The following is a 23,872-nucleotide window of genomic DNA, read 5'->3' on the forward strand; positions in this document are numbered from 1 at the left end:
ATCTGCTGCTGCAGAGCATCTACACGGATGGATATCCCTAGGAAGGCTTGTGATGTGAGACTTGTCATAGCTTCACAGCTTTTCAATCTGCTGAACAAGACCGGAACTGGATCCTCATCTGGATTCTGACTTGAGGTGGCCTGGCTTGAGGGTGAAGACTGGACCGGATTTTGCAGAGCTGGACTCATCTTGCTATACTCCAGTGAATGGACTGTGATAATGTTATGGATGTACCCAGTAAACCGGAATCCATAGAAAGTTTCACCTGGAGTAATGGCAGCAGGCAAGGTAGGGGTTAATAGCTAAAGCAAACAGATGCAGGTGTGTAGTAGAGTGTGCTGCTGGAAACTAGCTGGATGATCAGAAGTCTAGTAATTAACCTGCACAGGTGGAAATGCACACAAACAGTCAGGATGCAGATCTGGATTGTAGCAGGCCAACTTTTCAAGATTCAGGCTGGAACAATGCCAAAGCAATGATATTGTACCTGCAATGCTGTATATGAACTTGGTTGTGGCAGGCCAGCTACTCTGGATGCAGGTAGGAATAATATTGTACCACAGTACCTGCAATGCTGTATATGAAGTTGGTTGTGGCAGGCCAGCTACTCTGGATGCAGGTAGGAATAATATTGTACCTGCAATGCTGTATATGAACTTGGTTGTGGCAGGCCAGCTACTCTGGATGCAGATGTGAATAATGTTGTACCTGCAATGTTGGATATGGCCTTGATTGTGGCAGGCCAGCTATTCAGGATGCAGGTGGGAGTTTGTAACAGAACCAGTAATTGATCTGGTTGAGCTGATGGGCGGATGGAGGTTGAAATTTGTAGCAGAACTTGTACTTGATATAGTTGAACTTGGCGGGATGAATCCACAGGTACACGCTGGGACTAGACACAAACCGGAGGTGACACAGAAGGTAAGCTGGGGAGTCTTGGCAAGGCACAGATACGTAGCTGGGATGGACAAGGGAACAGGGCAGAATCCAGCAGGACACAGGAGTAGGACTGGCAGGGACAGGACACTGAGGACTGAGTCGGGGAGCAAACGTATACAACGGCGGGATACTGGACTCAGGAACATGGGTTCTGGAGCAAGGAACTGCACAGCATGCAGCAACCACGTGAACATCTACTAGGTGCAGAAATTTAGTAATATCGACGGCAGGCAGGAACTGACCAGAATCCCTAATGAAGGGAGAGGTCTCCTGTGATTGGTCCATCGGGCTGAGGTCAGGTAACGAGACTACCAACAGTGGTGTGTGTGTGTGTTTCAGTGTCAACTGCAGCCTGAAAATACATCTTCCATAAACCCCCTCCTGTACCAGGTGTCCGATGCTCATGTGTCCCATGTTTTTCTGGAATTTCCATCCTCATGTTTCCCATATATATCTGGTTATCTCATTCTCATTTGTCCCATGTATATCTGCTTATCCCATCCTCATGTGTTCCATGTATTTCTGGTTATACCATCCTCATGTGTCTCATGTATTTCTGGTTATACCATCCTCATGTGTCCCATGTATATTTGGTTATCCCATTCTCATGTGTCCCATGTATTTCTAGTTATCCCATCCTCATGTGTCCCATGTATTTATCAACAACACAGATAGCAGCGCTACAAATGAATGATAAATACAGTTCGGGACCAATATAATAAGCAATAATTTAATGATTAAAATTACATGGTGTTCACCATGTTATATTGGAGTGTAAAACAAATATATAATAACAAACAATCTCACCCACACCTTTATATTGGAAAGTCCTGATGATGACGGACTATTAGATAAGTTCTTGTAAATTTGGCCAATTGAAGAATGGAGATATTTAGAACGATGAAGTCCTCCTGGTATCCGCTAGAGGGATGTCCCTTAGTATATTCACTGGGTCCTCAATATTGCGGTATCCATAGGGAACAGATTGATATCCAACCAAATGTATCTCCTTTATGGCTGATGCCTTTACTTTAAAGAGCTCAATTAGTGCAAGGCAATGTGCTTTTGTAGACATCTGCTAGAGGAAGGTCCCTTTTGGTAACAAGTCAGTATGGTGGGTCCTCAAAATATTGCGGCGTCCACATACAAGCAACTGGCCTTAGATGATATAGAGCTCCTCCGTGTCCCAATATATAAGTACAAGTTAAGGTGGGTGGTGAGAATGGTATTCAATGAGTCCTAACGCGTTTCACTGCATCCAGGTGCAGCTTTATGGGACACAGAGGAGCTCTATATCATCTAAGGCCAGTTGCTTGTATGTGGACGCCGCAATATTTTGAGGACCCACCACACTGACTTGTTATCATCTAAAGGCAAGTTGCCTGTATGTGGACGCCGCATCATTTTGAGGACCTACTACACTGACTTGTTACCAAAAGGGACCTTCCTCTAGCAGATGTCTACAAAAGCACATTGCCTTGCACTAATTGAGCTCTTTAAAGTAAAGGCATCAGCCATAAAGGTCTCTAAGCTGCGTTCGCTCGCTCAGAGCGATGGTCGCACAACTGCGCATGCGTATAAGCCGCAGTGCACGTGCGCAAACAAGCGTTTGTGATCAGGGCCGTCTCTACCATTGGGCCTTTTGGGCAGTTGCCCAAGGGCCCGAAGCATGAAGGGGCCCGCCAACCCCACTGCAGCCGCGGCCAGTTTTTTTTATTTTTTAAGCGCCACTGTGTGCCCCCCCCCCACGCTTGACTAGTACTCACCAACGACCTGTCGCCGCCGTTGTCCGCCTGCGCCAGTCAGACAGAGTCTCTCTGGGAGACGACTGCTGACTGGCTGCCTTGATGCGCGAGCCACAGTAGCTCCGCCCAGGCCAGCTGGCTCCTAGTGTGCCGCTTCCGCCTGCCGCGCAGTGTCTGGAGACTGGAGCCGCTGCCAGACTGGTCACGCGAGGGTCCGTCGTCGTCGTCCGTCCCGGTCTCTCTCAGCTCCTCAGGAGTCAGGACAGGAGGCTCCTCTCCTCTGCTAGGTGAGTCACCACCACGTCCCGACCGGGTGACTCGGCCAGGGCTATCTTAGGTAAGAGCCCCCTGGCCCTATTTTCCATGACTGGGTCTGACTGGGCAATGGGCATTATTGCGTCCTTCATTAAGTTTGGGATTTGGAAATAATAGACCAATCCCTCACCGTAATTATATGTAAAACATGCACAACTGAAAAAATGGTTCACTGTCCAGGAATATTACTATTACAGAATAGCATTGTAGTCTGCAATTTTCTAGCTGTGTATATGAGCAGTGCTGTAGCCCAGCAATGTCCTGTTTCTTATGGTACTTGTTTTAAGAACGTTTGTGTTGATTAATATTAAATAATTATTGGTTTGCCAATTATTTAAAATAATTTTTTATATTTAAACTGATTTTGTTGAAAGTAAACTAAATCTAAAGATTTTATTTTATTGACCATTTACTGTAAAAATGTTTCCTGTAAATGGGTGGGTAGGGGCCCCAGTGCATTGCTGTGCCCAGGGCGCAAGCTGCTGTTAAGACAGCCCTGTTTGCGATGTGAAATCATCCGCTCGTAGTACACAGCCAGGCTGGTATTTTGAGTGACAGATAGTTCCATTTGTGGGTGGTAACAGGGGAAGATGCTTGTAAACGGGGGTGTGGATGTGCGAACGCAAGCGTGCCCGCCCGTCAGAACGGCGTTTAATGGGTGTGCATAATTAGCAAAGTAGCGTCATTACACACGTGACTGGGTTGTATTTTAGCCTGAATTGCTCGCATTGTTGTGGTGGGAAAAGGCTACCACAAGGGCTGCGAGCTGCTCCGATGGCTCTCGATGTTCCCGGTTAATCCAACAACTGCCGGAGATGACGTGTGTTGCGAGTGGCAAAGTGGTGTCTTTATACAGGTGCGAGTGCATAGTGCGGCCGCTCGCTATTAGTGGGCGGCTTTACGCGACGCAGTGCGAGCGCACAATTTAAATAGTCGGCCCCTTTTAGGCAGCGAGCGGACGCAAATAGCGTCCGGGTCTGAATCAGGCCCTTTGTTTCCTGACCCTTGTGCTTGTGACTTTTATCTGGTTTCCTAGTCCTGGAGGGGGTGGGGGGTTAGTGGTCCCGGCATTATTACCTGAGACGGAGTAGTCCAAGTATTTGCTAGACCAGAGGCAGCCACTTTCCGTTGACTGTGTCATTCATATAAAATCGGTATGTAATGCCGCCCGATGTGTTCCCGGTGGACGTAATACTGACGCAGGAAGCCCGAAGAATGGAGATCCCGATTGGGGCTGGTAAGTACCCTAACCCTCCCCCCCATAGTGGTGCTAACCCTACTTTCCCCCCCCGGGGGTGCCTAACCCTAACCCTCCCCTCCTGCACCCTAAACATAACCCTCCTGGGGGGTGCCTAACCCTAACCCCCCCCCCCCTTCAGTGGTCTCTAACTCTAATCCACCCTCGGGGGGTGCCTAATCCTAAGTGCCTAAAACTAACCCCTTCCCCCCCCCCCCCCGCGGCTAACAGTCCCCACTTACTTTCGTTCGGGATGCCGGCTATCGGGATTTCGGTGTCTGGCTAAAGATAGGCATTAGGATTTAGATGCCTATCTTTAGTACCAGGTCGGACTTCCAGCGTCGGGATTCCGACTGCCGGCATTCCGGGTGGCGGCAAGTTAACCGCATCCCCTTCATATACATGCAGAATCCTTTGACCACTCAAAATGGAGACTACGTCCCCTAACACACACACACGTCTGAGTAATGGGGGTCATATATTAGCAATTATTTATTTCCACTGGTGCTGACAGAAAGTTTTGGTAGAAGGGGCATCAGACAGTGGGGAGGAGAAGCTACAAGGTTAAAGTCAGTTATTTATTTATTAACAGTTTCTTATATAGCGCAGCATATTCCGTTGCGCTTTACAATTGTAAGCATTAATAGAACAAAACTGGGTAATAACTGACAGATATATAGGTAGGAAGGCCATACAGACGACCTTCTCTCCTACCAGTGAGGAGATTGGGGTGTGTTTTGATTTCCATTTTCGCATTGCTCTCATACAACAGCAGGACAGTGAATCAGGGGATTAAAATTGTAAAACAGCAGTTGTGTCTTCCCACCTCATTTTTTTATATGGGCCAGTTTGGAAGTGGAACTATGGCTCATTGCCACGTACCTCCTAACATTTTCAAATGCAGAACAGCCCCACTCCTGTTCTGACCAAATTCCACCTCGATTTACTAAGAAACCTCCATTTCTGGGTATAACTCCGCCCATTTTGAGGTTCGCAAATAAAGACTGCCCTGATAAAATCGAGACAGTTGGCAGGTATGGATCCTGAACACTTTCTGAATTGGTCCTGGACTTCCATTCAACCCCCATTAATCCAGGCATGCCTGGTGCAACCCCCATCAATCAGGCTACGGCTTAGGATGCACTGCGTGCAAACTGCGAAGACGAAGGACTTGTTTCGTACATATGCAGAACGTGTCATGCGCTGTCAGGAGCAAACCACCCCAATGGTTTTGTACCAATGTTAGTTTATATTAGAGATGTGCGGGGCCACCCGTGTTTTGGTTTTGGCAAAACCACCCTAAAGTGTTTTGGTTCAGTTTTGATTTTGGATTTCTTTCAAATGGATCATATAATTTGGACCTCTCCCACATTTAATCCAAAACCCGAGATCCGGTTTTTAGATCCAATATCCGAATTTACGGGAAGACCTAAATCAGAACTCTGGGTCTGATTCAGGCCCGTTCGCTAGATGCGTGTGCTCGCAAGCAGCCCGATGTTCTGCGTACGCGCATGCCTCGTTCTGCGCGTGCGCGAACTACTCACTGCGATCGCATACCGCTTGCTCGCCCTGCAAAGACAGCCCAGTGTAATGAGTGACAGGAGAGGCCGTTTGTGGGTGGTAACAGGGGCAGGACACCAATAACGGGATAGTGAAGGTGCGAACGCAGGCGTGCCAGGGTGTTTCAACGCCGGTTTTAAGGCGTGCATAATTAACAGGCAGTGATATAGTACACGTCACATGCCGGTTTTTGAAACTGAAGACCTCGCAGTGCTTGCGGCAGGGAAAGTCTACCGCAAGTGCTGCGTTCACTACCGATGGTGCTCGATGTACCAATGTTTTAATACACTTCCTGGAGATGACAAGCGCCAGTGGGCATCTCTACATACGCTAGTGAGTGTCTGCATACACAGAGCAATCGCTCGCACAGGCAAAGTGGGTGTGCTTATGCCTTAGCGAGCGCTCGCTTCCCATGACGTCACTTTGAAAAATTTGCATACGCTGGATGCGAGCGATCGCATCTAGGGAGCGGGTCTGAATCAGGCCCTCTGTTTCTACTCTGAACCCCAAAAGTGATCAGAGCTGGGATCCAGTTCGACTTGGAACCCCAAAGTTTTTTCGTTCGATTTTCAGCAAAACCGAACCACTCAGCTTTAGTTTATATTCTACTTCCTGGTTTCTGATTAACTGTTCTCTAAGATACCCCAGTAGCAGCTACAAATGAACATCAATGTTTAGTGGACGATGTCTGATGGTCTTATCAACGATGTGTCGACTGCAACATTGATGCTAAGGGGTAAATTTACTAAAAATCGGATTTGCCCTCTATTGCAATCCATGGGACATTGCCGTCGGATTGCTGTCTAAACATAAATTATTTATTAACCATTAAATTTGAGTGTCAATAGAAAGCTATCATATATTTTATACCCCTTTTTCGATAGAATCCACCGTCATTCTGCAGCGGAGTTAAAGCACTGCACACATCACTATGATCTGTGCAGGCTTTTTATTATGAATATAGCTTAAAATGTGTAAAAAAAAAAAAAGTGTGCCCCCTAAAAATAAATAAATTGATAACCAGGGGAATAAACAGCATGGGGTTTCCCCCATTTTCCAAAAATCAGCACCAGGCTGCACCAGCTGGGGCGCTGAGGCTATAGCAGGGAGATACAGTGTAGGGTCCCCAAGCCACAACGTTAACCAGACTCAATGTGGTCAGAAATAAGCACAATACTTGCCGATTCAAAGCCGCTCTTCCCCGTACCCCAGGTGCCGATCGGTGCGGGAGTAATGGTAAATAAAGTGTTAAATAACATTGTTTTGTTTTATTTTACAGGGGGATGACAATTCCTGCCCTGGCATGATGGCACTTGTCGAACTACAAGTGCCAGCAGGCACGGACATTAAGGGCACGCTGGCATCTGTAGTCTGCTTGTAGAAAAAAATACTAAAATAAAGACAAGACACTCACACATCGACTGTTGTATAATTTTAATAAATAACCTCTCCCCCACACATCCTTTTGTTTCTAAATGAATACTCACAAAATCCTTGGATCTAGCACAGCGGTGGTCAACCTGCGGCTCTTCCATTGTCCTGATGCAGCTCCGCTGCCAGTTGCGCTGACAGACACAGACTGCCTCCTCTGATAGGCGCGCAGCTGTTCAGAGAAGGCTCGTCACTCCGCAAACAGGAGGCGGAGCTCAACTTGTGACTGAACCTGTAGCCACGAGGAGGACGCGGTTGCAGACGCCAGAGCCTACCTATGTGACACAGACAGTCCGCAACAAGGTAAGAGCTGTGAGGGATTTTATTTTATTTTATTTTTTTATTTTATTTGTGACGTGGGAGGGAGTGTGGGGGAAGGTGGCTGAACTAGATGGTCCAGGGAGAGGGGGGGTGGGGGCTCTTTGGCAATGACTGGCTGGCCACCCCTGATCTAGCATCCACGGCTCTTGGCAAAACAAAAAATTGGGATGGACTTTCCCTTTGTAGGTTCCCGGCGATTGTGACAGGGTCACTAGTGGTCACTTTCCATTGAAATCAATGGGGATGCGCTGATTGGCTGGGAGTGCCGCTCCCACTCTCTGTCAGCACTTTCTCATTTGTTTCAGTGGGTTCAACTTCTCTATGGATCCCAGCCCTGAGCAGACCAGGTTGGGCTTGGATAATGGTGTGGCAGGGGCACACCACGCGGTGTGTCTCCCTGCTATAGCATTATCCGAATGGGGAGAACTACTGCGCACTGGACTCAGACTAGGTGTGTGGGGTAGGCTGCACTTTTTGGAAGGGTGTCTGGCCTTCTAGAGTTAGGAGATAAGGAGGTTAATATTGTGGATATTAAAACCACGCCCCACCATTTGATTACCAATCCATGAGAAGCAATATCCTGGATTCCTTTAATTTAAGTAACCCCGGGTCAGAAGCACTTCAACTACATTGCCTAGAAGAAGACCCCACATGGGTTGAAACGCGTTGGACATTCTACACAGCCACAGAGTGAGGATCTGGAATTATCTGCATCAGCGCTATTTGAACAGCCGCATCATTCGCCTGAGGACACGTAAGAACATCACCACAGATCATCATCCAGCCAGCTAGGGGTAAGAGCGGACCCTGTTGAGTCCAGAGGAGGTGAATTCCACACTAGGAGGGGGAAACGGTGCCTGGTTCACTTGAGTCACAACAATTTCTCCCCCCCCCCCCCCCCGTCACCCAGCGGTCAGTCCGGCAGGGCGCGCCGGAGATTTCCAGGTAGCCCGGGCGATCTCTGACGATATCCGTCAGAGACCGACACGGGCCTGGAGCTACACCTCCCAGTGCACTCCAGATTCAGTCCGTACTGCTCACCCCGGGAACATCTCCCGATCATCCACGACGGCGCGCACACGTCTACATCATCCATCAATACTTTAGCACGGGACGCCGCACCAGCTTTTGACTCACACTATTATATCACTACCCTATACATGAGCTCAAGGGTCCAGGCCTCACTCTTATACTGCCATTACCGCATATCTATTGGACTTGTTGCTGACTTTTGGTAATTTGTCCCGTTTTTGATTTGATTTTTAGTTGATTTTGATTTACTTTGTACATGGTCCTATTTTTTACTTTCATTTTTGTTTGACCTATACTGGAGCCCCTGTTCCAGTTCTGAGCAGGTTAACTATAATTTACTCATTCTCTGAGTGATCACAGAATCACCCCACTGTACCATTTTGACTCTTTTACTTTTTCTATTTTTATCTATTTTAAACCTCATATGCTAATATTTGTAGAGGATTCATGCATATCTGAATATTGAGTATACCAAGTAAAATTCTTTATTGCTACATATCCACGTGTTTATCTGTATACTCCGACATGTTGTCTAGAGGATATATACTGACACTGGGTACATACTATCTCCAATAGGGGTTATAGAGTGCATTTTATTGTATTAACAATATTAACCTCCTTATAGCATTATCCCCCTCGGCTGGTTCAGCTCGGTGCTAGTTATTGTAAAATAGGGGGAACCCTACGCCATTTCCATATTTACCAATACCAGCCCAGGCTGATGGCTCTGGGGCTGGTTATTGATTTTGAGGAGGAGACCCCACACATATTTGTTTATTTTTTTTTATTTGACACCTATTATACCATTATCAGAATATAAACCTGCACAGTCTCATAGGGGGGGTGACTCAATTCAGAGTGATGTGAATAGTGCCGGGAAGAAGTTCCTGGAGCTATTTCATTCACCGCAATGTGAAGTCCGACTAAAGCCACTTATGTCAGAGAATGCCAGTTAGTGCGGCTAACGCGGGGTCGTGCTAATCGGCATTCTACAACTAAAATACCGCCTGCGACGAGGCTATTAGTGCCGCGCTAAGCTGCAAAACAGCCTCACGACAGGCACTTTAGTTAGATTTGTGCAAGAAGAAATGCTAACAGCGCTGTCAATTGTATAGCTCCGAGAACTCCTTCCCGGCGCGATCAATAGTGCGCTGAATTGAATTGCACCCATAGTGATCTGCGCAGTGCTTCGGCCAAACACGCCCGCCACAGGCTGATCTATTTTTACTGTGGGTTTCCCGTCATTTAACTGTTGGAGTTTGGTCGGTTCTAAAACTGACCATTAGTAAATCTGCAGATGCTGTACTTATCTATTTTAAAAAATTAATATTTGGTCCAATGGTCTATTGCCTGCTAAAGTTGTTTTTTTTTCTGCAAATTACCATCGGATTTGACTTTAGTAAATCTCCAATGTGCAAATCCGACAGAAAATAGCAGAAAAAACCCTTTAAGCTGGCCACACATCTAAAGATTATCTGTCCCACCAGCTAACTAGTTGATTGGTTGGAATGAAAATCTGGTAACGTATGGGAGTAAACGATGATCAGCAATTTGCTCCTAAATGCCAGAAAACAGATGAAAATGGTCGTCAGACAAGTTTGTAAATGTATGATCTAAACAATTTGTTCAAACAACAGTGTTTGTCCATTTTCCGGTGTTTGGGAGCAAATTGTTGATTGTCATTTGCTTTCATCCCTTACCAGGTTTTCATTCCAACCAATCAACTAGTTGGCTGGTTGGATAGATAATGTGTGGCCAGCTTTAGGCTTCAATGTCCCACTCATAACCACAACTCTACTGTCCTAGAAACACTTTTAAATTGCTGTGTGTATCAGAGACAGCTGCATCTGCCATTAGATCAGGAGAACCTGCTGGCCTGAGAGATGAGGGAGAAATCATGAAATCAGGACCATAAAAACAATCATCCTTTAATAATAATAATAATAATAATAATAATATTCAAGGTAAGAATTAATTTTGGACCATGACGGCAGCAGATTTATATTGTGTAACTTCTACCCAAAGGCTGATGACATTAGCAGCAACCAATCTAGGTCATGTAGAACTATAAGATGATTTGTATCCCTGGAAATAGTCCAAGGTATGATGGTGACTCACAGTCACCTGATCTAGTCTGTATAACCAGTGGGGAGGAAATGCACTGAATACATTGTTATCTGCAGGAGTCATTATATAAGTCCAACACATGTGCCAAGTATGAGGTCATGTAACACAGGCCTATAATGACTCAGGTAATCCACCTAGAGAGGCCGACTGTGACTTGACAATCTATACCATTTGCAGAAATAGTCACCTACACTGGACTTTGCAGTTTTGGTTACTAAAAGAAATGTGCGTTTTTTTTTTTTTTTTAAATAAAATATAATCATGTTGAAGATTTATACTGACACATTTTTTTTTACACTCACCGTGGTATTATACTGGATAGTTATACAAAGTAAGGCAATAGAAAGCGTTAATCCTTTACTGGTATTAAATTCATGGTAGCACTAGCGACACTAGTACAAACATGTAAAATACAGTAGGTATATATATATAGAACCCCTCACACGCAAGCTCGGAGGTTGTGTGTATATATATATATATATATATATATATTAGAAACTTGTTGTGGAAAAATCCCGCACCAGTATCCAGAAAACTGGATTCGTATTATATTATATTTTCTTATATTACTTTTAGGTTCAAAACCTCATAATAACAATCATCTTCATATATATGGGGAATAATTTACCTCCAATACAATTATCTTTATTAGTCTTATCAATTTTATGAGGGTGCTACCTTGATGCTATATAACATGGACAAAATATTCAAGAAGAAAGAAAGCATCCTATATGGTGCACTCAGAACCAACCTATTCTAAAACTACTTTTATTGATATATAATAAAATAACATGAGAATTGGTGAAATATTAAAATGAAATAGAAGTGTAAGAAAAAAAAATTGTGTTTAAAATATAACGGCTGCTGACGAAAACTTGTGAATCTATTGTATCTTTATTTCTAGGCTTGTTTGCTCTATTTAACTGCACTGGTAATTCAAGTATTATCACAAAAGGATACTATGTATCTTAATAAATTATATCAGAACACACTGATGTATAATTCAGCTAAATTAAATTGAATAGTATCCTTATGTCTAAATAAAGGTTATGTTACTATTTCATCTGTGTCCTTTAATATCTCTAACACATATAAATCATTGACATAAGTATATCTAGCCAATAACCAGTATTCAATAATATTTGGTGTCACTTAATAATGACTATTATTCCAAGTGCTCTAAACTATAATATCTTTCTTAAAAATAATATTTTAGTTGTAGGTTTTATTTGATGCATTAAGTAACTCATCATCAGCTGTTTCCCAGTTTTAATTAATTCCTGTTATTATAATTCGTCTTTGACCGTTAATAGGATACAGCATATGAAAGTATGAATTATAAGCAAACCTGAATAAACCACTATTGTATTAGTAGCCTCGTATTTAATATTGTGTTATAGCTACTTAGCGGTTATTCCTCTCCTTGGTTCATTAACCATCAAAATAATAGAGCTCCGCTTTGATGTTACTGATTTTATTAGCTGCAATGCTGATGCTCAATAAATAGTCTCTTACTGAGGCTATCAGTTATCACAGCAATAAACATCAACTTGTGGCATGTGTTTAAAGGACAATACTCTTGTCATCAGCTATTCCACGTTAGCGTTAATCCTTTACTGGTATTAAATTCATGGTAGCACTAGCGACACTAGTAAAAACATGTAAAATACAGTAGGTATATATATAGAACCCCTCACACGCAAGCTCTGAGGTCGTGTGTGTGTATATATGTGTGTGTGTGTAATATATATATATATATATATATATATATATATATATATATATATATATTAGGGATGTGCAGGCTCGGATAGGTTCGAGTTTGCACGTGGAGTTCGGATTTTTCCCTCCAAAAAAACGGAACTCAGAACGAGGCAAAACGTCATCTTACATGGACGAACATCATCATTCCTGGACAAAAGACCAGGAATGATGATGTTCGTCCATGTAAGATGACGTTTTGCCTCGTTCTGAGTTCCGTTTTTTTGGAGGGAAAAATCCGAACTCCACGTGCAAACTCGAACCTATCCGAGCCTGCACATCCCTAATATATATATATATTTACTTACCATATCATCCCTTTAATTATAGACATGTAAATAGGTTCTGTGGCTGGCTTACTTGAAGACTCCATTTCACCTGGTTTTAATCAGTCACAGAACTTGTGTAATTCACATGTGTCCCGAATGAAAGGGATGATATGGCAAGCCTATATATTAGCTTATGTACTGAACTTTGCGTGACTTATTTCTTATGTTATTTGGCAAATTTCAAGAGATGCTGTGTGATTATGCCCAGAGGTGCTGGACAGAATATGCTGTTTATGTAAATAATGCCTGTATGCCTACTTTCTTGTATGATCACTATACGTCCTCATAGTCCTAGTGTATGGCGAGTTTGATCCCTACATCTCCTTATAGGCCCTTTATCTTGAGTGTATGGTGAGCGTAATAGCTACATCTCCTTATTTCTCCGCCCGCACTCCTGAGTGTTCCTTGCATTTCCTCATTACCTCACTCCCGAGTATATGGTTGTTGTCAGAGCCGTAACTAGACTTTTTGGTGCCCTGTGCCAGAAAGAGCATTGGCGCCCCCCTCAGTTTTCAAAGGGACATAATGCACCAAAAAAAGGGCCATGGCTTCATGGGGAAGGGCCAGGGAAGAGATAGGAGAGACCAGGAGATGCTGGGGATGAAATAAGAGGAAGCTACAAGCAAGAATGTTAATAAACAGAAATTTGACAGGCCCAAACAGCGCCCCCTGACCTGTGGTGCCCTGTGCAATGGCACCGGCCGCACTACCCTAGCTACGGTCCTGGTTGTTGTGAACCCTAAATCTGCTTATATTACCCCACTCTCCTGAGTGTATGGAGTGATCCCTACATCTCCTTATTGCTTGTATCTACTTAGTGTATGGTGATTGTCTTCTCTACATCTCTTTATTTCCTCACTCCCCTTACTCTATGGTAAATGTGATCCTTACATCTCCTTATAAGCCCACTCCTATCAATGTATGTTGGGAGTGATCCATACACATCCTTACGGCCCCACTTCGCCAAGTGTATGGGGAGTCTGATCCCTACATCTCCTTATGTCCACAATCCCCTAAGTGTATGGTTTGTATGCTCTTTATATCTCCTTATCACCCAACTCCCCTGAGTGTATGGTTTGTATGCTCCCTATATCTCCTTATCACCCAACTCCCCTGAGTGTATGGTTTGTATGCTCCCTATATCTCCTTATCACCCAACTCCCCTGAGTGTATGGCTTGTATGCTCCCTATATCTCCTTATCACCCAACTCCCCTGAGTGTATGGTTTGTATGCTCCCTATATCTCCTTATCACCCAACTCCCCTGAGTGTATGGTTTGTATGCTCCCTATATCTCCTTATCACCCAACTCCCCTGAGTGTATGGTTTGTATGCTCCCTATATCTCCTTATCACCCAACTCCCCTGAGTGTATGGTTTGTATGCTCCCTATATCTCATCACCCAACTCCCCTGAGTGTATGGTTTGTATGCTCCTTATATCTCCTTATGACCAAACTCCCCTGAGTGTATGGCTTGTGAGTTCCCTGTATGACTAATGGTAATATCAGAAGCACAATGTGCATATAGATAGAGCTCATCGTTTCTCTCTGTCCCCTTACAGGTCTGTAATGTATCTGTTCCTGCCCGCAATGAGAGCCGCCCGTTCCCTCTGCAGCGTATCACAGATGTGGAGACATTGTCAGGAATCGCAGCTCCCCAGGTTCATAGAACCCCCAGCACTCCGCTTACTGCTTATACCATAGTGTCCATAAAGAGATCTGTATGTCACCATCACACATTACCTCATAGCTGCTATTACAGTAATATTGTTATTTACAGACATTGCCAGGAAAAAAAAAAATTTCACTGTGATTGTAGCATTGGGTTAGTAATACTGTGTGACTGTATGACAATGATACTTATTGGAGGCCAGTAACCAGCCCCACATTATATTGCAGCACTGTGTCCGTCTGGGGTACACCATTTAATAGTACAGTCATTAATATCATCACATACTGCTGGCATGCCATGTACGTCCTGAATGCCAGGTTCGTCCTACACATAAATCTAAGTGGTGTGAATTATGTGTGAGTGTGATCCAGGAACCCTATCAGGTTACTGACATCATCCTCTGCAATACAGGCTTGCCCTTTTACTCCTGAGACGGTGACAGAGAAAGTGTTTTGGACCCCAACATTACCCCTGTGATATTATTAGATGTAAAACAGTATGTCTACCTAACAGCCTTCATAGACACGGACCTGGTGATAGCTTCCATCACCCATTTCAAACAGTAGATATATTTATACATATGTGTATATATATGTGAATAAGTTCTCAATTATATATCTGACCCCATGTAATAATTGAGCAACATATATTACAGCTTTGTCAGGTTCACTTATTTCCAATAATAAAAAGGGTCAAGAATAGTCTGTCCCTCTGCACATAAAAGTGAGCGTATGACAGTATGGTATGATCCTGCATAGCTCTCACTGCCTGTGACTCAGCACTGCATGTAAGCAGAGCAGAGGACAACAAATGCAGGCTGAAATAACAGCACAAGGCCATACAGGCCTCAAGCGATCACAGGAGTGTCACATGATTCTGACAGCAAAGGGCCCGTCTAGGGGGTTATGGGTCTGTAAAACTCCCCTATTGTTGGGTCATCCTTGTATAATAAAACTGAGAGCCATTACGTAGCACAGGTGAGAGTTGTGGCCTAACATGACTAAGCAGCGGTACCAGCATAAGATGTTCCTGCCACTTCATGGGTTGTAAAACCTCCGATATATTCTCCATTTTTAAGATTTTTTTTACATATGATCTTACAGTTAGTTTTACTTAGTTATGATTACAGTTTAGTAGTACTAATATAAAATGAAAAGAATGATACTATTGCAGGTACAGTATGAGAAACAATTTGTACTTTGCTTCCGTTTTATTACACAATATCGCAAATTTAAAAATATCCCCGAGAAAAATGAGTTAGGGGAAGCGTGCGCTCTAGTTCCTTGTCTTTCCTGAAAACCTTTGCTCACTGCTGACTACCATATTTATATGAAAGTCTATTCCAAATGTGACAACATTAACTAAAATCCAAGTCGCTGACAATGGAAGATAGACAGGCAATAGGTCGACAGGGACTGAAGGTCGACACACTAAAGGTCGACTAGTAAGAAGGTCAACAGGTACCAGTGGCGGGCTGGGCCGGGGGGTAGGGTGCCATGTGCCCCCCGGGCCGCAGCGTCATGCAGGCCGCGGGCAGTCTGTGTCTCGGTGACACAGCTGCACCGCGTGTGTAGCGCTGACCGGACGGAGTTCGGTCAGCGCTACACAGTTGCAAACACACAGCCGCCGGCTCCGGCAGCTGTGTGTTTGTTTTGAGTGGCAGCCAATGAGACTCTGTTAGACTCTCACTGACTGCTGCTGCGCCCACTGCAGGAGCCGCTCCATCTTCCGGCTCCTGCAGTGGGTAATGGGAGAGACGTCATGACGTCTCTCCCATAATGCAGAGCGGCGCGGGAGGACAGACGGAGGATCGGATAGCGGGAGCGGGGATTCAGGTGAGTGTTTTTATTTTTTTTATTATTTATTACGTGTGTGTGTGTACTGTGGGAGGGGGGGGACCACTACTGGGGGCACTAAAAGGGGGATTACTACTGGGGGCACAGCAAGGGGGGGCTACTACTGGTGGCATTACAAGGGGGGGACTACTACTGGGGGCACTACAAGGAGGAGAGCACTACTGGGGGCCCTACAAGGGGGGGGCTGCTACTGGGGGAACTACAAGGGGGGGGAGACTACTACTGGGGGCACTACAAGGGGGAAAGCTCTACTGGGGGCACAACAAGGGGGATTACTACTGGGGGCATTACAAGGGGGATTACTACTGGGGGGCATTACAAAGGGGGGGGACTACTACTGGGGACACTACAAGGGGGAGAACACTACTGGGGGCACTATAAGGGGGAGAGCGCTACTGGGGACACTACAAGGGGGCTTACTACTGGGGGCATTACAAGGGGGATTACTACTGGGGGCATTACAAGGGAGGGGACTACTACTGGGGGCACTACAAGGGGGGCTGCTACTGGAGGAACTACAAGGGGGGAGACTACTACTGGGGGCACTACAAAGGGGAGAGCACTACTGAGGGCACTGCAAGGGGGAAAGCTCTACTGGGGGCACAACAAGGGGGATTACTACTGGGGGCATTACAAGGGGGATTACTACTGGGGGGCATTACAAAGGGGGGGGACTACTACTGGGGACACTACAAGGGGGAGAACACTACTGGGGGCACTATAAGGGGGAGAGCGCTACTGGGGACACTACAAGGGGGCTTACTACTGGGGGCATTACAAGGGGGATTACTACTGGGGGCATTACAAGGGAGGGGACTACTACTGGGGGCACTACAAGGGGGGCTGCTACTGGAGGAACTACAAGGGGGGGAGACTACTACTGGGGGCACTACAAAGGGGAGAGCACTACTGAGGGCACTGCAAGGGGGGGGACTACTACTGGGGGCACTACAAGGGGGAGACTACTACTGGGGGCACTACAAGGGGGGGCTGCTACTGGAGGAACTACAGGGGGGGGAGACTACTGGGGGCACTACAAGGGGGAGAGCGCTACTGAGGGCACTACAAGGGGGGGACTACTACCGGGGGCACTACAAGGGGGAGAGCACTACTGAGGGCACTACAAGGGGGGGACTACTGGGGGCACTACTGGGGGCTCTACAAGGGGGATTACTACTGGGGGTACAACAAGGGGGGCTACTACTGGGGGCATTACAAAGGGGGGGACTACTACTGGGGGCACTATAAGGGGGGACTACTACTGGGGGCACTACAAGGGGGAGACTACTACTGGGGACACTGCATAGGGGGTACAACTACTGGGGGCACTACAAGGGGGAGACTACTACTGGGGACACTGCATAGGGGGTACAACTACTGGGGGCACTATATAAGGGGCTTACTACTGGGGGCACAAGGGGCACTGCACAGAGGGGACCACTACTGGGGACACAAGGGGCACTGCACAGGGGGGACCACTACTGTGGGCACTGTATAAGGGGCACTGCATAGGAGGATCACTACTTGTGGCCTGTATAAGGGGGTCCTCTCCTGGGGCACAGGGGGCACTGCATATGGGCACCACTACAGGGGGCTGCCCCATATCTTTATTTTTACTTTACATTAATTCCATATGGACCCGCCTCCTCCCTGGAACACTTGAGGGGGGGGCCTAAGCACGCACGTGCTCCGTGCACCCCGGCTACATGCTACTCCTCTGCCAGGGCCACCTGCATGCATTTTCCCCCCAGGCTAAAAGTTGCCAGCCAGCCCCTGACAGGTACTGAAGGTCAACATGGTCATTAGGTCGACACACATATGGTCGAAACACAAATGGTCGACACATGTTTTTGTTTTGTTTTTCTAGCCCTAATCTTCACCCTAATCCTCCCCTTGGTCCCTAACTGTCGGGGTAGGTGCCTGACCCTAACCACCCCTTCTAGTGCCTAACCCTCTGGTAAGTGCCTAACCCTAACCTTCCCTCCTGGTGCCTAACCCTAACCCTCTGGTAAGTGCCTAACCCTAACCTTCCCTCCTGGTGCCTAACCCTAACCCTCTGGTAAGTGTTTAACCATAAAAAAAATAAAAAATAAAATTGTCGACCATTTGTATGTTGTCCATGTATGTCAACATAATGACCATGTCGACCTTCAGTACCTGTCGACTTTCAGACCCTGTCGACCTTCCATCCTTGTCGACCTATTGCCTGTCTATCTTCCATTGTCTTCCCAAACATTGTCTATTTATATACTGTAGACCTAATGACCGGATACCATTTACTAAAGTGCAGGTTTTTAGAAGTGGAGATGTTGCCCATAGGAACCAATCATATTCTAGCTATTATCTTCTAGAAGGTGCTAGATAAATGTTAAGTAGATTCTGATCGGTTGCTGTGGGCAACATCTCCACTTCTAAAAACCTGCAGTTTAGTAAATATACCCCTTTCTGTCTTTCTCTGCCCTCAGCTCTACAGCTGTGCGGCAGCGTCCTTACACCATGCCTTGTGCCTATGCGGCCCTATGCCTTATGTATGTTCCTATTATATCTCATGCTTATTTTTTGTGATGATATTGTATTTATACTGCTTGAATGTTCTGCGTTTTGCCTTAGTTTATCTGAAGGCTGCTTGCTGGAGCCCTGTATTTCCCCACCGTATGGCGCTTGGGAATCTTGTGGTGCCATACGAACAGTGATAAAATGGCCAGCCTGGTGGCGTAGTGGTTAGCATTGCTGCCTCACAGCACTGAGGTCATGACTTCAATTCCCAGTGATGGCCCATCTGTGTCTGTGTGTGTGTGTAGTTTGTATATTCTCACTGGGTTTCCTCAATAGAGGTGCATGAATGGAACACGAGAGACGGATTGATTCATTCTTGATCCTTCCAGAATCTCCACCGTCCCTCACTCACCCCCCAGTTTTACAAGAAACTCCCTTTGTTTTGCTGGTTCATGGTGACAAAACATTCAGGGCATGGCTATTCTCCCCTCCCAAGTCACAACAGAAGGCGTACCTGCCTCCATACAGTACATACAGCAACCCAATGCTGTGGGCGTGGCCAGCTAATTGACATTCTTTATCTGTGGGCGTGGCTAACTCATCTTCCAATCCAGTCTCTGTGGGCGTGGCTAGAGGCCGCTGTCTCTCCCCGTTGATAGTGGGTGGGGACTTTCCCGGGGCCGGCTGTATATAGACGCGACGGCTGCGTCACGGTAGGATTCAGTGACAGTGACAGTCGCAGCGACAGTGTGTGGCCTGTAAGACGAGATCTGCCGATAATCATTCCAGCTGCGACATCATCATCCACCGAGCGAACGGGAACGGGACTCTTGCAGACATGTCGGTGACGGTGAAGGCTTACCTGCTGGGCAAGGACGAGAACCAGAAGGAGATCCGCCGCTTTACGCTGCCGGAGGCCACCGGCTGGGAGCGCCTGGCACTGAGGGTGGCCGAGGTCTTCCCGGGCCTGAGAGCCGGCTGCTTCCAGATGCTGTACAGGGGTGAGCGGCCGCTATACACTGTCTATGCATTCTATACATCTATAGCTCTATGTATACATTACATAGCACATAGGGCCAACATCAGGCACGGGGGGGTCACGTACTGTATATTTATTGTATATTACATTATACATGGCACTAGGGACTCTGTGTTAACTATTACTCCTATATTATATATTACATTATACATTGCACTGGGGATTCTGTATTAACTATTACTCCTAAATTATTATATTATATATTACATTATACATTGCACTGGGGATTCTGTATTAACTATTACTCCTAAATTATTATATTATATATTACATTATACATGGCACTGGAGACTCTGTATTAATTATTACTCCTATATTATATTATATAATATATTACATTATACATGGCACTGGGGATTCTGTATTAGCTATTATATTACTCCTATATTTATTATATAATCACCTGTAGTGCGATATTCCTACACTGCAGTTTATAATCACTTGTCACAGTCTCCCGATGGCTGTAGCTGGTACTGGGCCCCATAACCTTGTACATTGCCCCCATGGTGTAATGTCACTTCTGCCTGTAGCTATTAGTATATTTTCTACATTAGGTGTCACAGGGGTTCTGAAGTGCTGCACATATGGGATAAAACTGACATGATACATAAGTAGAAGCTGTATATACAATTACAATACATATGTACATTATTACAGTATGCCATTAGCAGAATTATGTAGAGGAGTGAAAGGGAAGAGGGTCCTGTACATGAGCTTACAATCTATGGGGTCCTTATAGTTAGGAGCGAGTCAGCTTGTCCTAACAGTAAGCTGGTGTTTTCAGCGACAGAAATATTTACTCCGCTCGCTTGTAACTGAATCGACCCCTGAGGTTTGTCTCATGTCACATATGTATATTTACTCCCTGATCACCCTCTGTCCACACATCCGCTACTACAGGGCTTTGCTCTATAAAAGGTGCATATTAGTTTTCTGACCCCTGGATTCTCTAGCTGAGGGCTTCCATCTGACACTGGAGCTGTGTGTGTAGTAAGTACAGTGCTATACAGAGATGTTCTTATTCTCGCATCCTTTTAGCAAATCCCGGACGTTCCTACCTAATTCTTAATTTAGCGTCTGCGTCGCTTCGTAGCAGTGGAGAGTCGCTTATAATAACTGGGCGCTTAGGATTGGTATTTTTGCTCGCAATGGAGTTGGAGTAAAGTTGCAGATTATGGATAATGGCGCGGCTCGCTTGTATCTATATATTGGCGCATCTGGCTGTGTGTACGGGCGGTTAGCCGTCTGGCAGTTACACTTGCTGCAGGGAAACCGGTGACTGGGTGGGCAAATTCAAATGCCCACCCAGTTGTGATGGCAGGGGATACACATCGAGCAGCCGATTGGTAAGTCTGTATAGCTTACCTGATTGGCCGCCGTGTCAGTGGATCCATCGGTACAATGTGGAGCCAGTTGTGTTTACACAGATAACTGAAATGTAGATTTTGTTGGTTTATAACCGTGACGCCCAGACAGAGGAATGTGCCCTTTGTAGTGTGTTTATGCAGTTACTTAGGTTTGGCAGAGGTGCAGTAAGAGCAAAGGTAATCCTGTGGAGCCAGGCTGGGCGTTCTCAGTAATGGTACTGTTAGTAAGTGGCAGGGCTGGTTAATTGCAATGATTTGGAGAATATTCTTTCCTTTGCTCATATACATGTTTCCTGTGTGTGTTTGGTTTGTTTTGTTTTTTATCTCTTTGAAACCCAAACTTCACTCCTCAAACTAGCAGAATGTTTATCCACAGGGATCCCTGGGCTGTCGCTGACCTTCAGCTGGGTAGATGTATTCTCTAGGCATGGATCCTGGGACAGTATAGCGTTACTGCCTCACAGCACTGACGTCATGGGTTCGTTTCCCACTGCAGCCCTAACTGTGTGTGGAGTTTATATATTCTCCCTGTGCTTGCGTGGGTTTCCTCCGGGTGCTCCGGTTTCCTTCCACACTCCAAAAATATACTGGTAGGTTAATTGGCTCCTAACAAAATTGACCCTAGTGTGTATGTGAGCATGTGATAGGGAATATAGGCCCTGATTCAGAGTCGGACGCTCTGACCAGAGCGCTCGCTCTGAATCAGGGCCTACCTCCATAAATATGGAGCGTCCTCCTGGACGCTCGTATAGCTGTGGGTCACCACCCACAGCCTATACGAGCGTGCAGGATGATGGTCGCGATGGTCTTGACCATCGCGACCATCGCCAGTGCGAGCAGAAGCCTGCAGTTGAGTTTCTCAACCGCAAGGCCAGGAGTGATTTTGGCTCTATCAGAGCCAAAATCACTCCCACTGACATCACTAGTGATGTCAGTGGGGCCGGCTTCTGACGGTAGGCGTTCCCCTTGTGATCAGACACAAAGAGCGAAGGAAAGTCATGCGCGCGACGGAGCTCCCTCCGTCGTGCGCATGCGCAGTGCACACCATCGACCCACTTGCGAGCGGACAGCCGCTCGCGAGTGGGTCTGAATGAGGCCCATAGAGTGTAAGCTCCACTGGGGCAGGGACTGATGTGAGTGGAAAGATATTCTCTGTAAAGTGCTGCGGAATATGTGTGCGCTATATATATAACTGGTAATAAATAAATTAAAGGGCTCCTGCCAGAGTCTGTGCCCACAGCCAGTGACACAGGCGCTGGGGAGTATACAATATTCAGCTGGATCCTGGTAACCGTACAGCTGGATCCTGGTTACAAGAGGGAGAGCTGGTCTCTGCTAATCAGTGAAGCGGGGGGGGGGGGGCCTTATGTAACTCCCGAACACACCCAAGGGGAATATCTTAGCGGCAGGCCTGCTACACTGTAGAAATAGGGGTCAGCGTTCGTTATAGATGTGCAATAGGACGTGATCATGGAAAGCTGTACCAGCCATGTCATTAATTAGTTGGTGCTCCCTTTTGAAGTCAGAGCAACACTATTACTTCTCCCTATGTTCTGTTGTAATATAAAAAGGTGACTATATAATATTTCTCTTGCAGGATTGGTTAGCTTCTATAATGATGATTATTTATTCATTTTACACGTGTGATTTGAACGGTCTGACAGCTGTGGTGTATTGTAGGGTGTAAACACATCGTAGGGCTGTATATTTAGTTGGTGTTTTTTTTGTTTACCAACAAAATATCAGACTGATTTACTAAATTGTAGCTACAACGAGTTTTGCCTATGGCTGTGCAAACTAGTCTGATCTATACCTGCTTTGCATACAGGCTGGGTGTGTAGGTAAAAGTGCATGGAGCATATTTAAATCTAAAGTATATTTATATACATCCAAAAACTAGCTGTATATGAAAGCAGGTGTTACGTGGCAGCGGCTTCTGATTGGAGTGTATGGAAATACTGAACAGTAGAAATGATCTTGAGCACTGATCTTGGATAATTTCTCTGCAAACTAGTTGCCAGGGCTGAAAGTCAGCAAACGGGTAAAAGTTCTGATCTGCATTTGCTAGGCTTTTAGTGCATAGGACATGCATGTTGTTGCCAAATACCTGTCTTCAACTAGTCAACGACTCGTGTGCAGCATCAATTGGTACTGTAACGTCATAAGACCATGTAATATATATATATATATATATATATATATATATATATATATATATATATATATATATATATAATCTCTATCATATATGAGAATGTCCTCATTAAGATCAGACCCTGCCCCAATGGAGCTTACACTCTACATTCCCTACATCTATCTAATCTCACTAGAGCAGAGGTTCCCAAACTCCGCCTTTACATTCCACATTATAAGGATATCCATGTTTGTGCACAGGTGACAGTCAATCTGGACTCAAACATAGATGGCCTTAAAACCTGGACGGTAATGACTGGGTTTGGGAATCTCTGTTCTAGAGTCCATTTTCTCACAAACCTAATAACCTCTATCAGTATCTTTGTACCAGGGGAGAAAACCCACACAGACACAGGGAGAGGCCCATACAGTCTTAATAAAGTCTATGGCTGAGGCCAATTAATGCAGGCAATGGGCGCACATTAATCCATTTGATTGCTTCTCTTTAGACTA

At 45.6% G+C, this 23,872-nt stretch overlaps 1 protein-coding gene across 3 annotated transcripts in view; it reads left to right on the plus strand.

The window, feature by feature from the left end:
• The first annotated feature begins 424 nt into the window (after positions 1–424).
• SQSTM1 (sequestosome 1) overlaps positions 425–23,872 on the plus strand; it is a 31,959-nt gene continuing 8,511 nt past the window's right edge. For 2 of the 3 annotated variants that reach the window (XM_088454752.1, XM_088454753.1), the window contains exon 1: positions 19,496–19,821. In XM_088454752.1, coding sequence (XP_088310878.1) covers positions 19,659–19,821 — 163 coding nt within the window. In that variant the 5' untranslated portion in view covers positions 19,496–19,658. Of the gene's footprint in view, positions 541–19,495; positions 19,822–23,872 lie in introns of those variants that run through there. The other variant, XM_088454754.1, reaches the window with a different exon arrangement.

This window comes from Taudactylus pleione, unplaced genomic scaffold, assembly GCF_031769625.1.
Source record: "Taudactylus pleione unplaced genomic scaffold, aTauple2 ptg000629l, whole genome shotgun sequence".
Taxonomy (NCBI): Eukaryota; Metazoa; Chordata; class Amphibia; order Anura; family Myobatrachidae; genus Taudactylus; species Taudactylus pleione.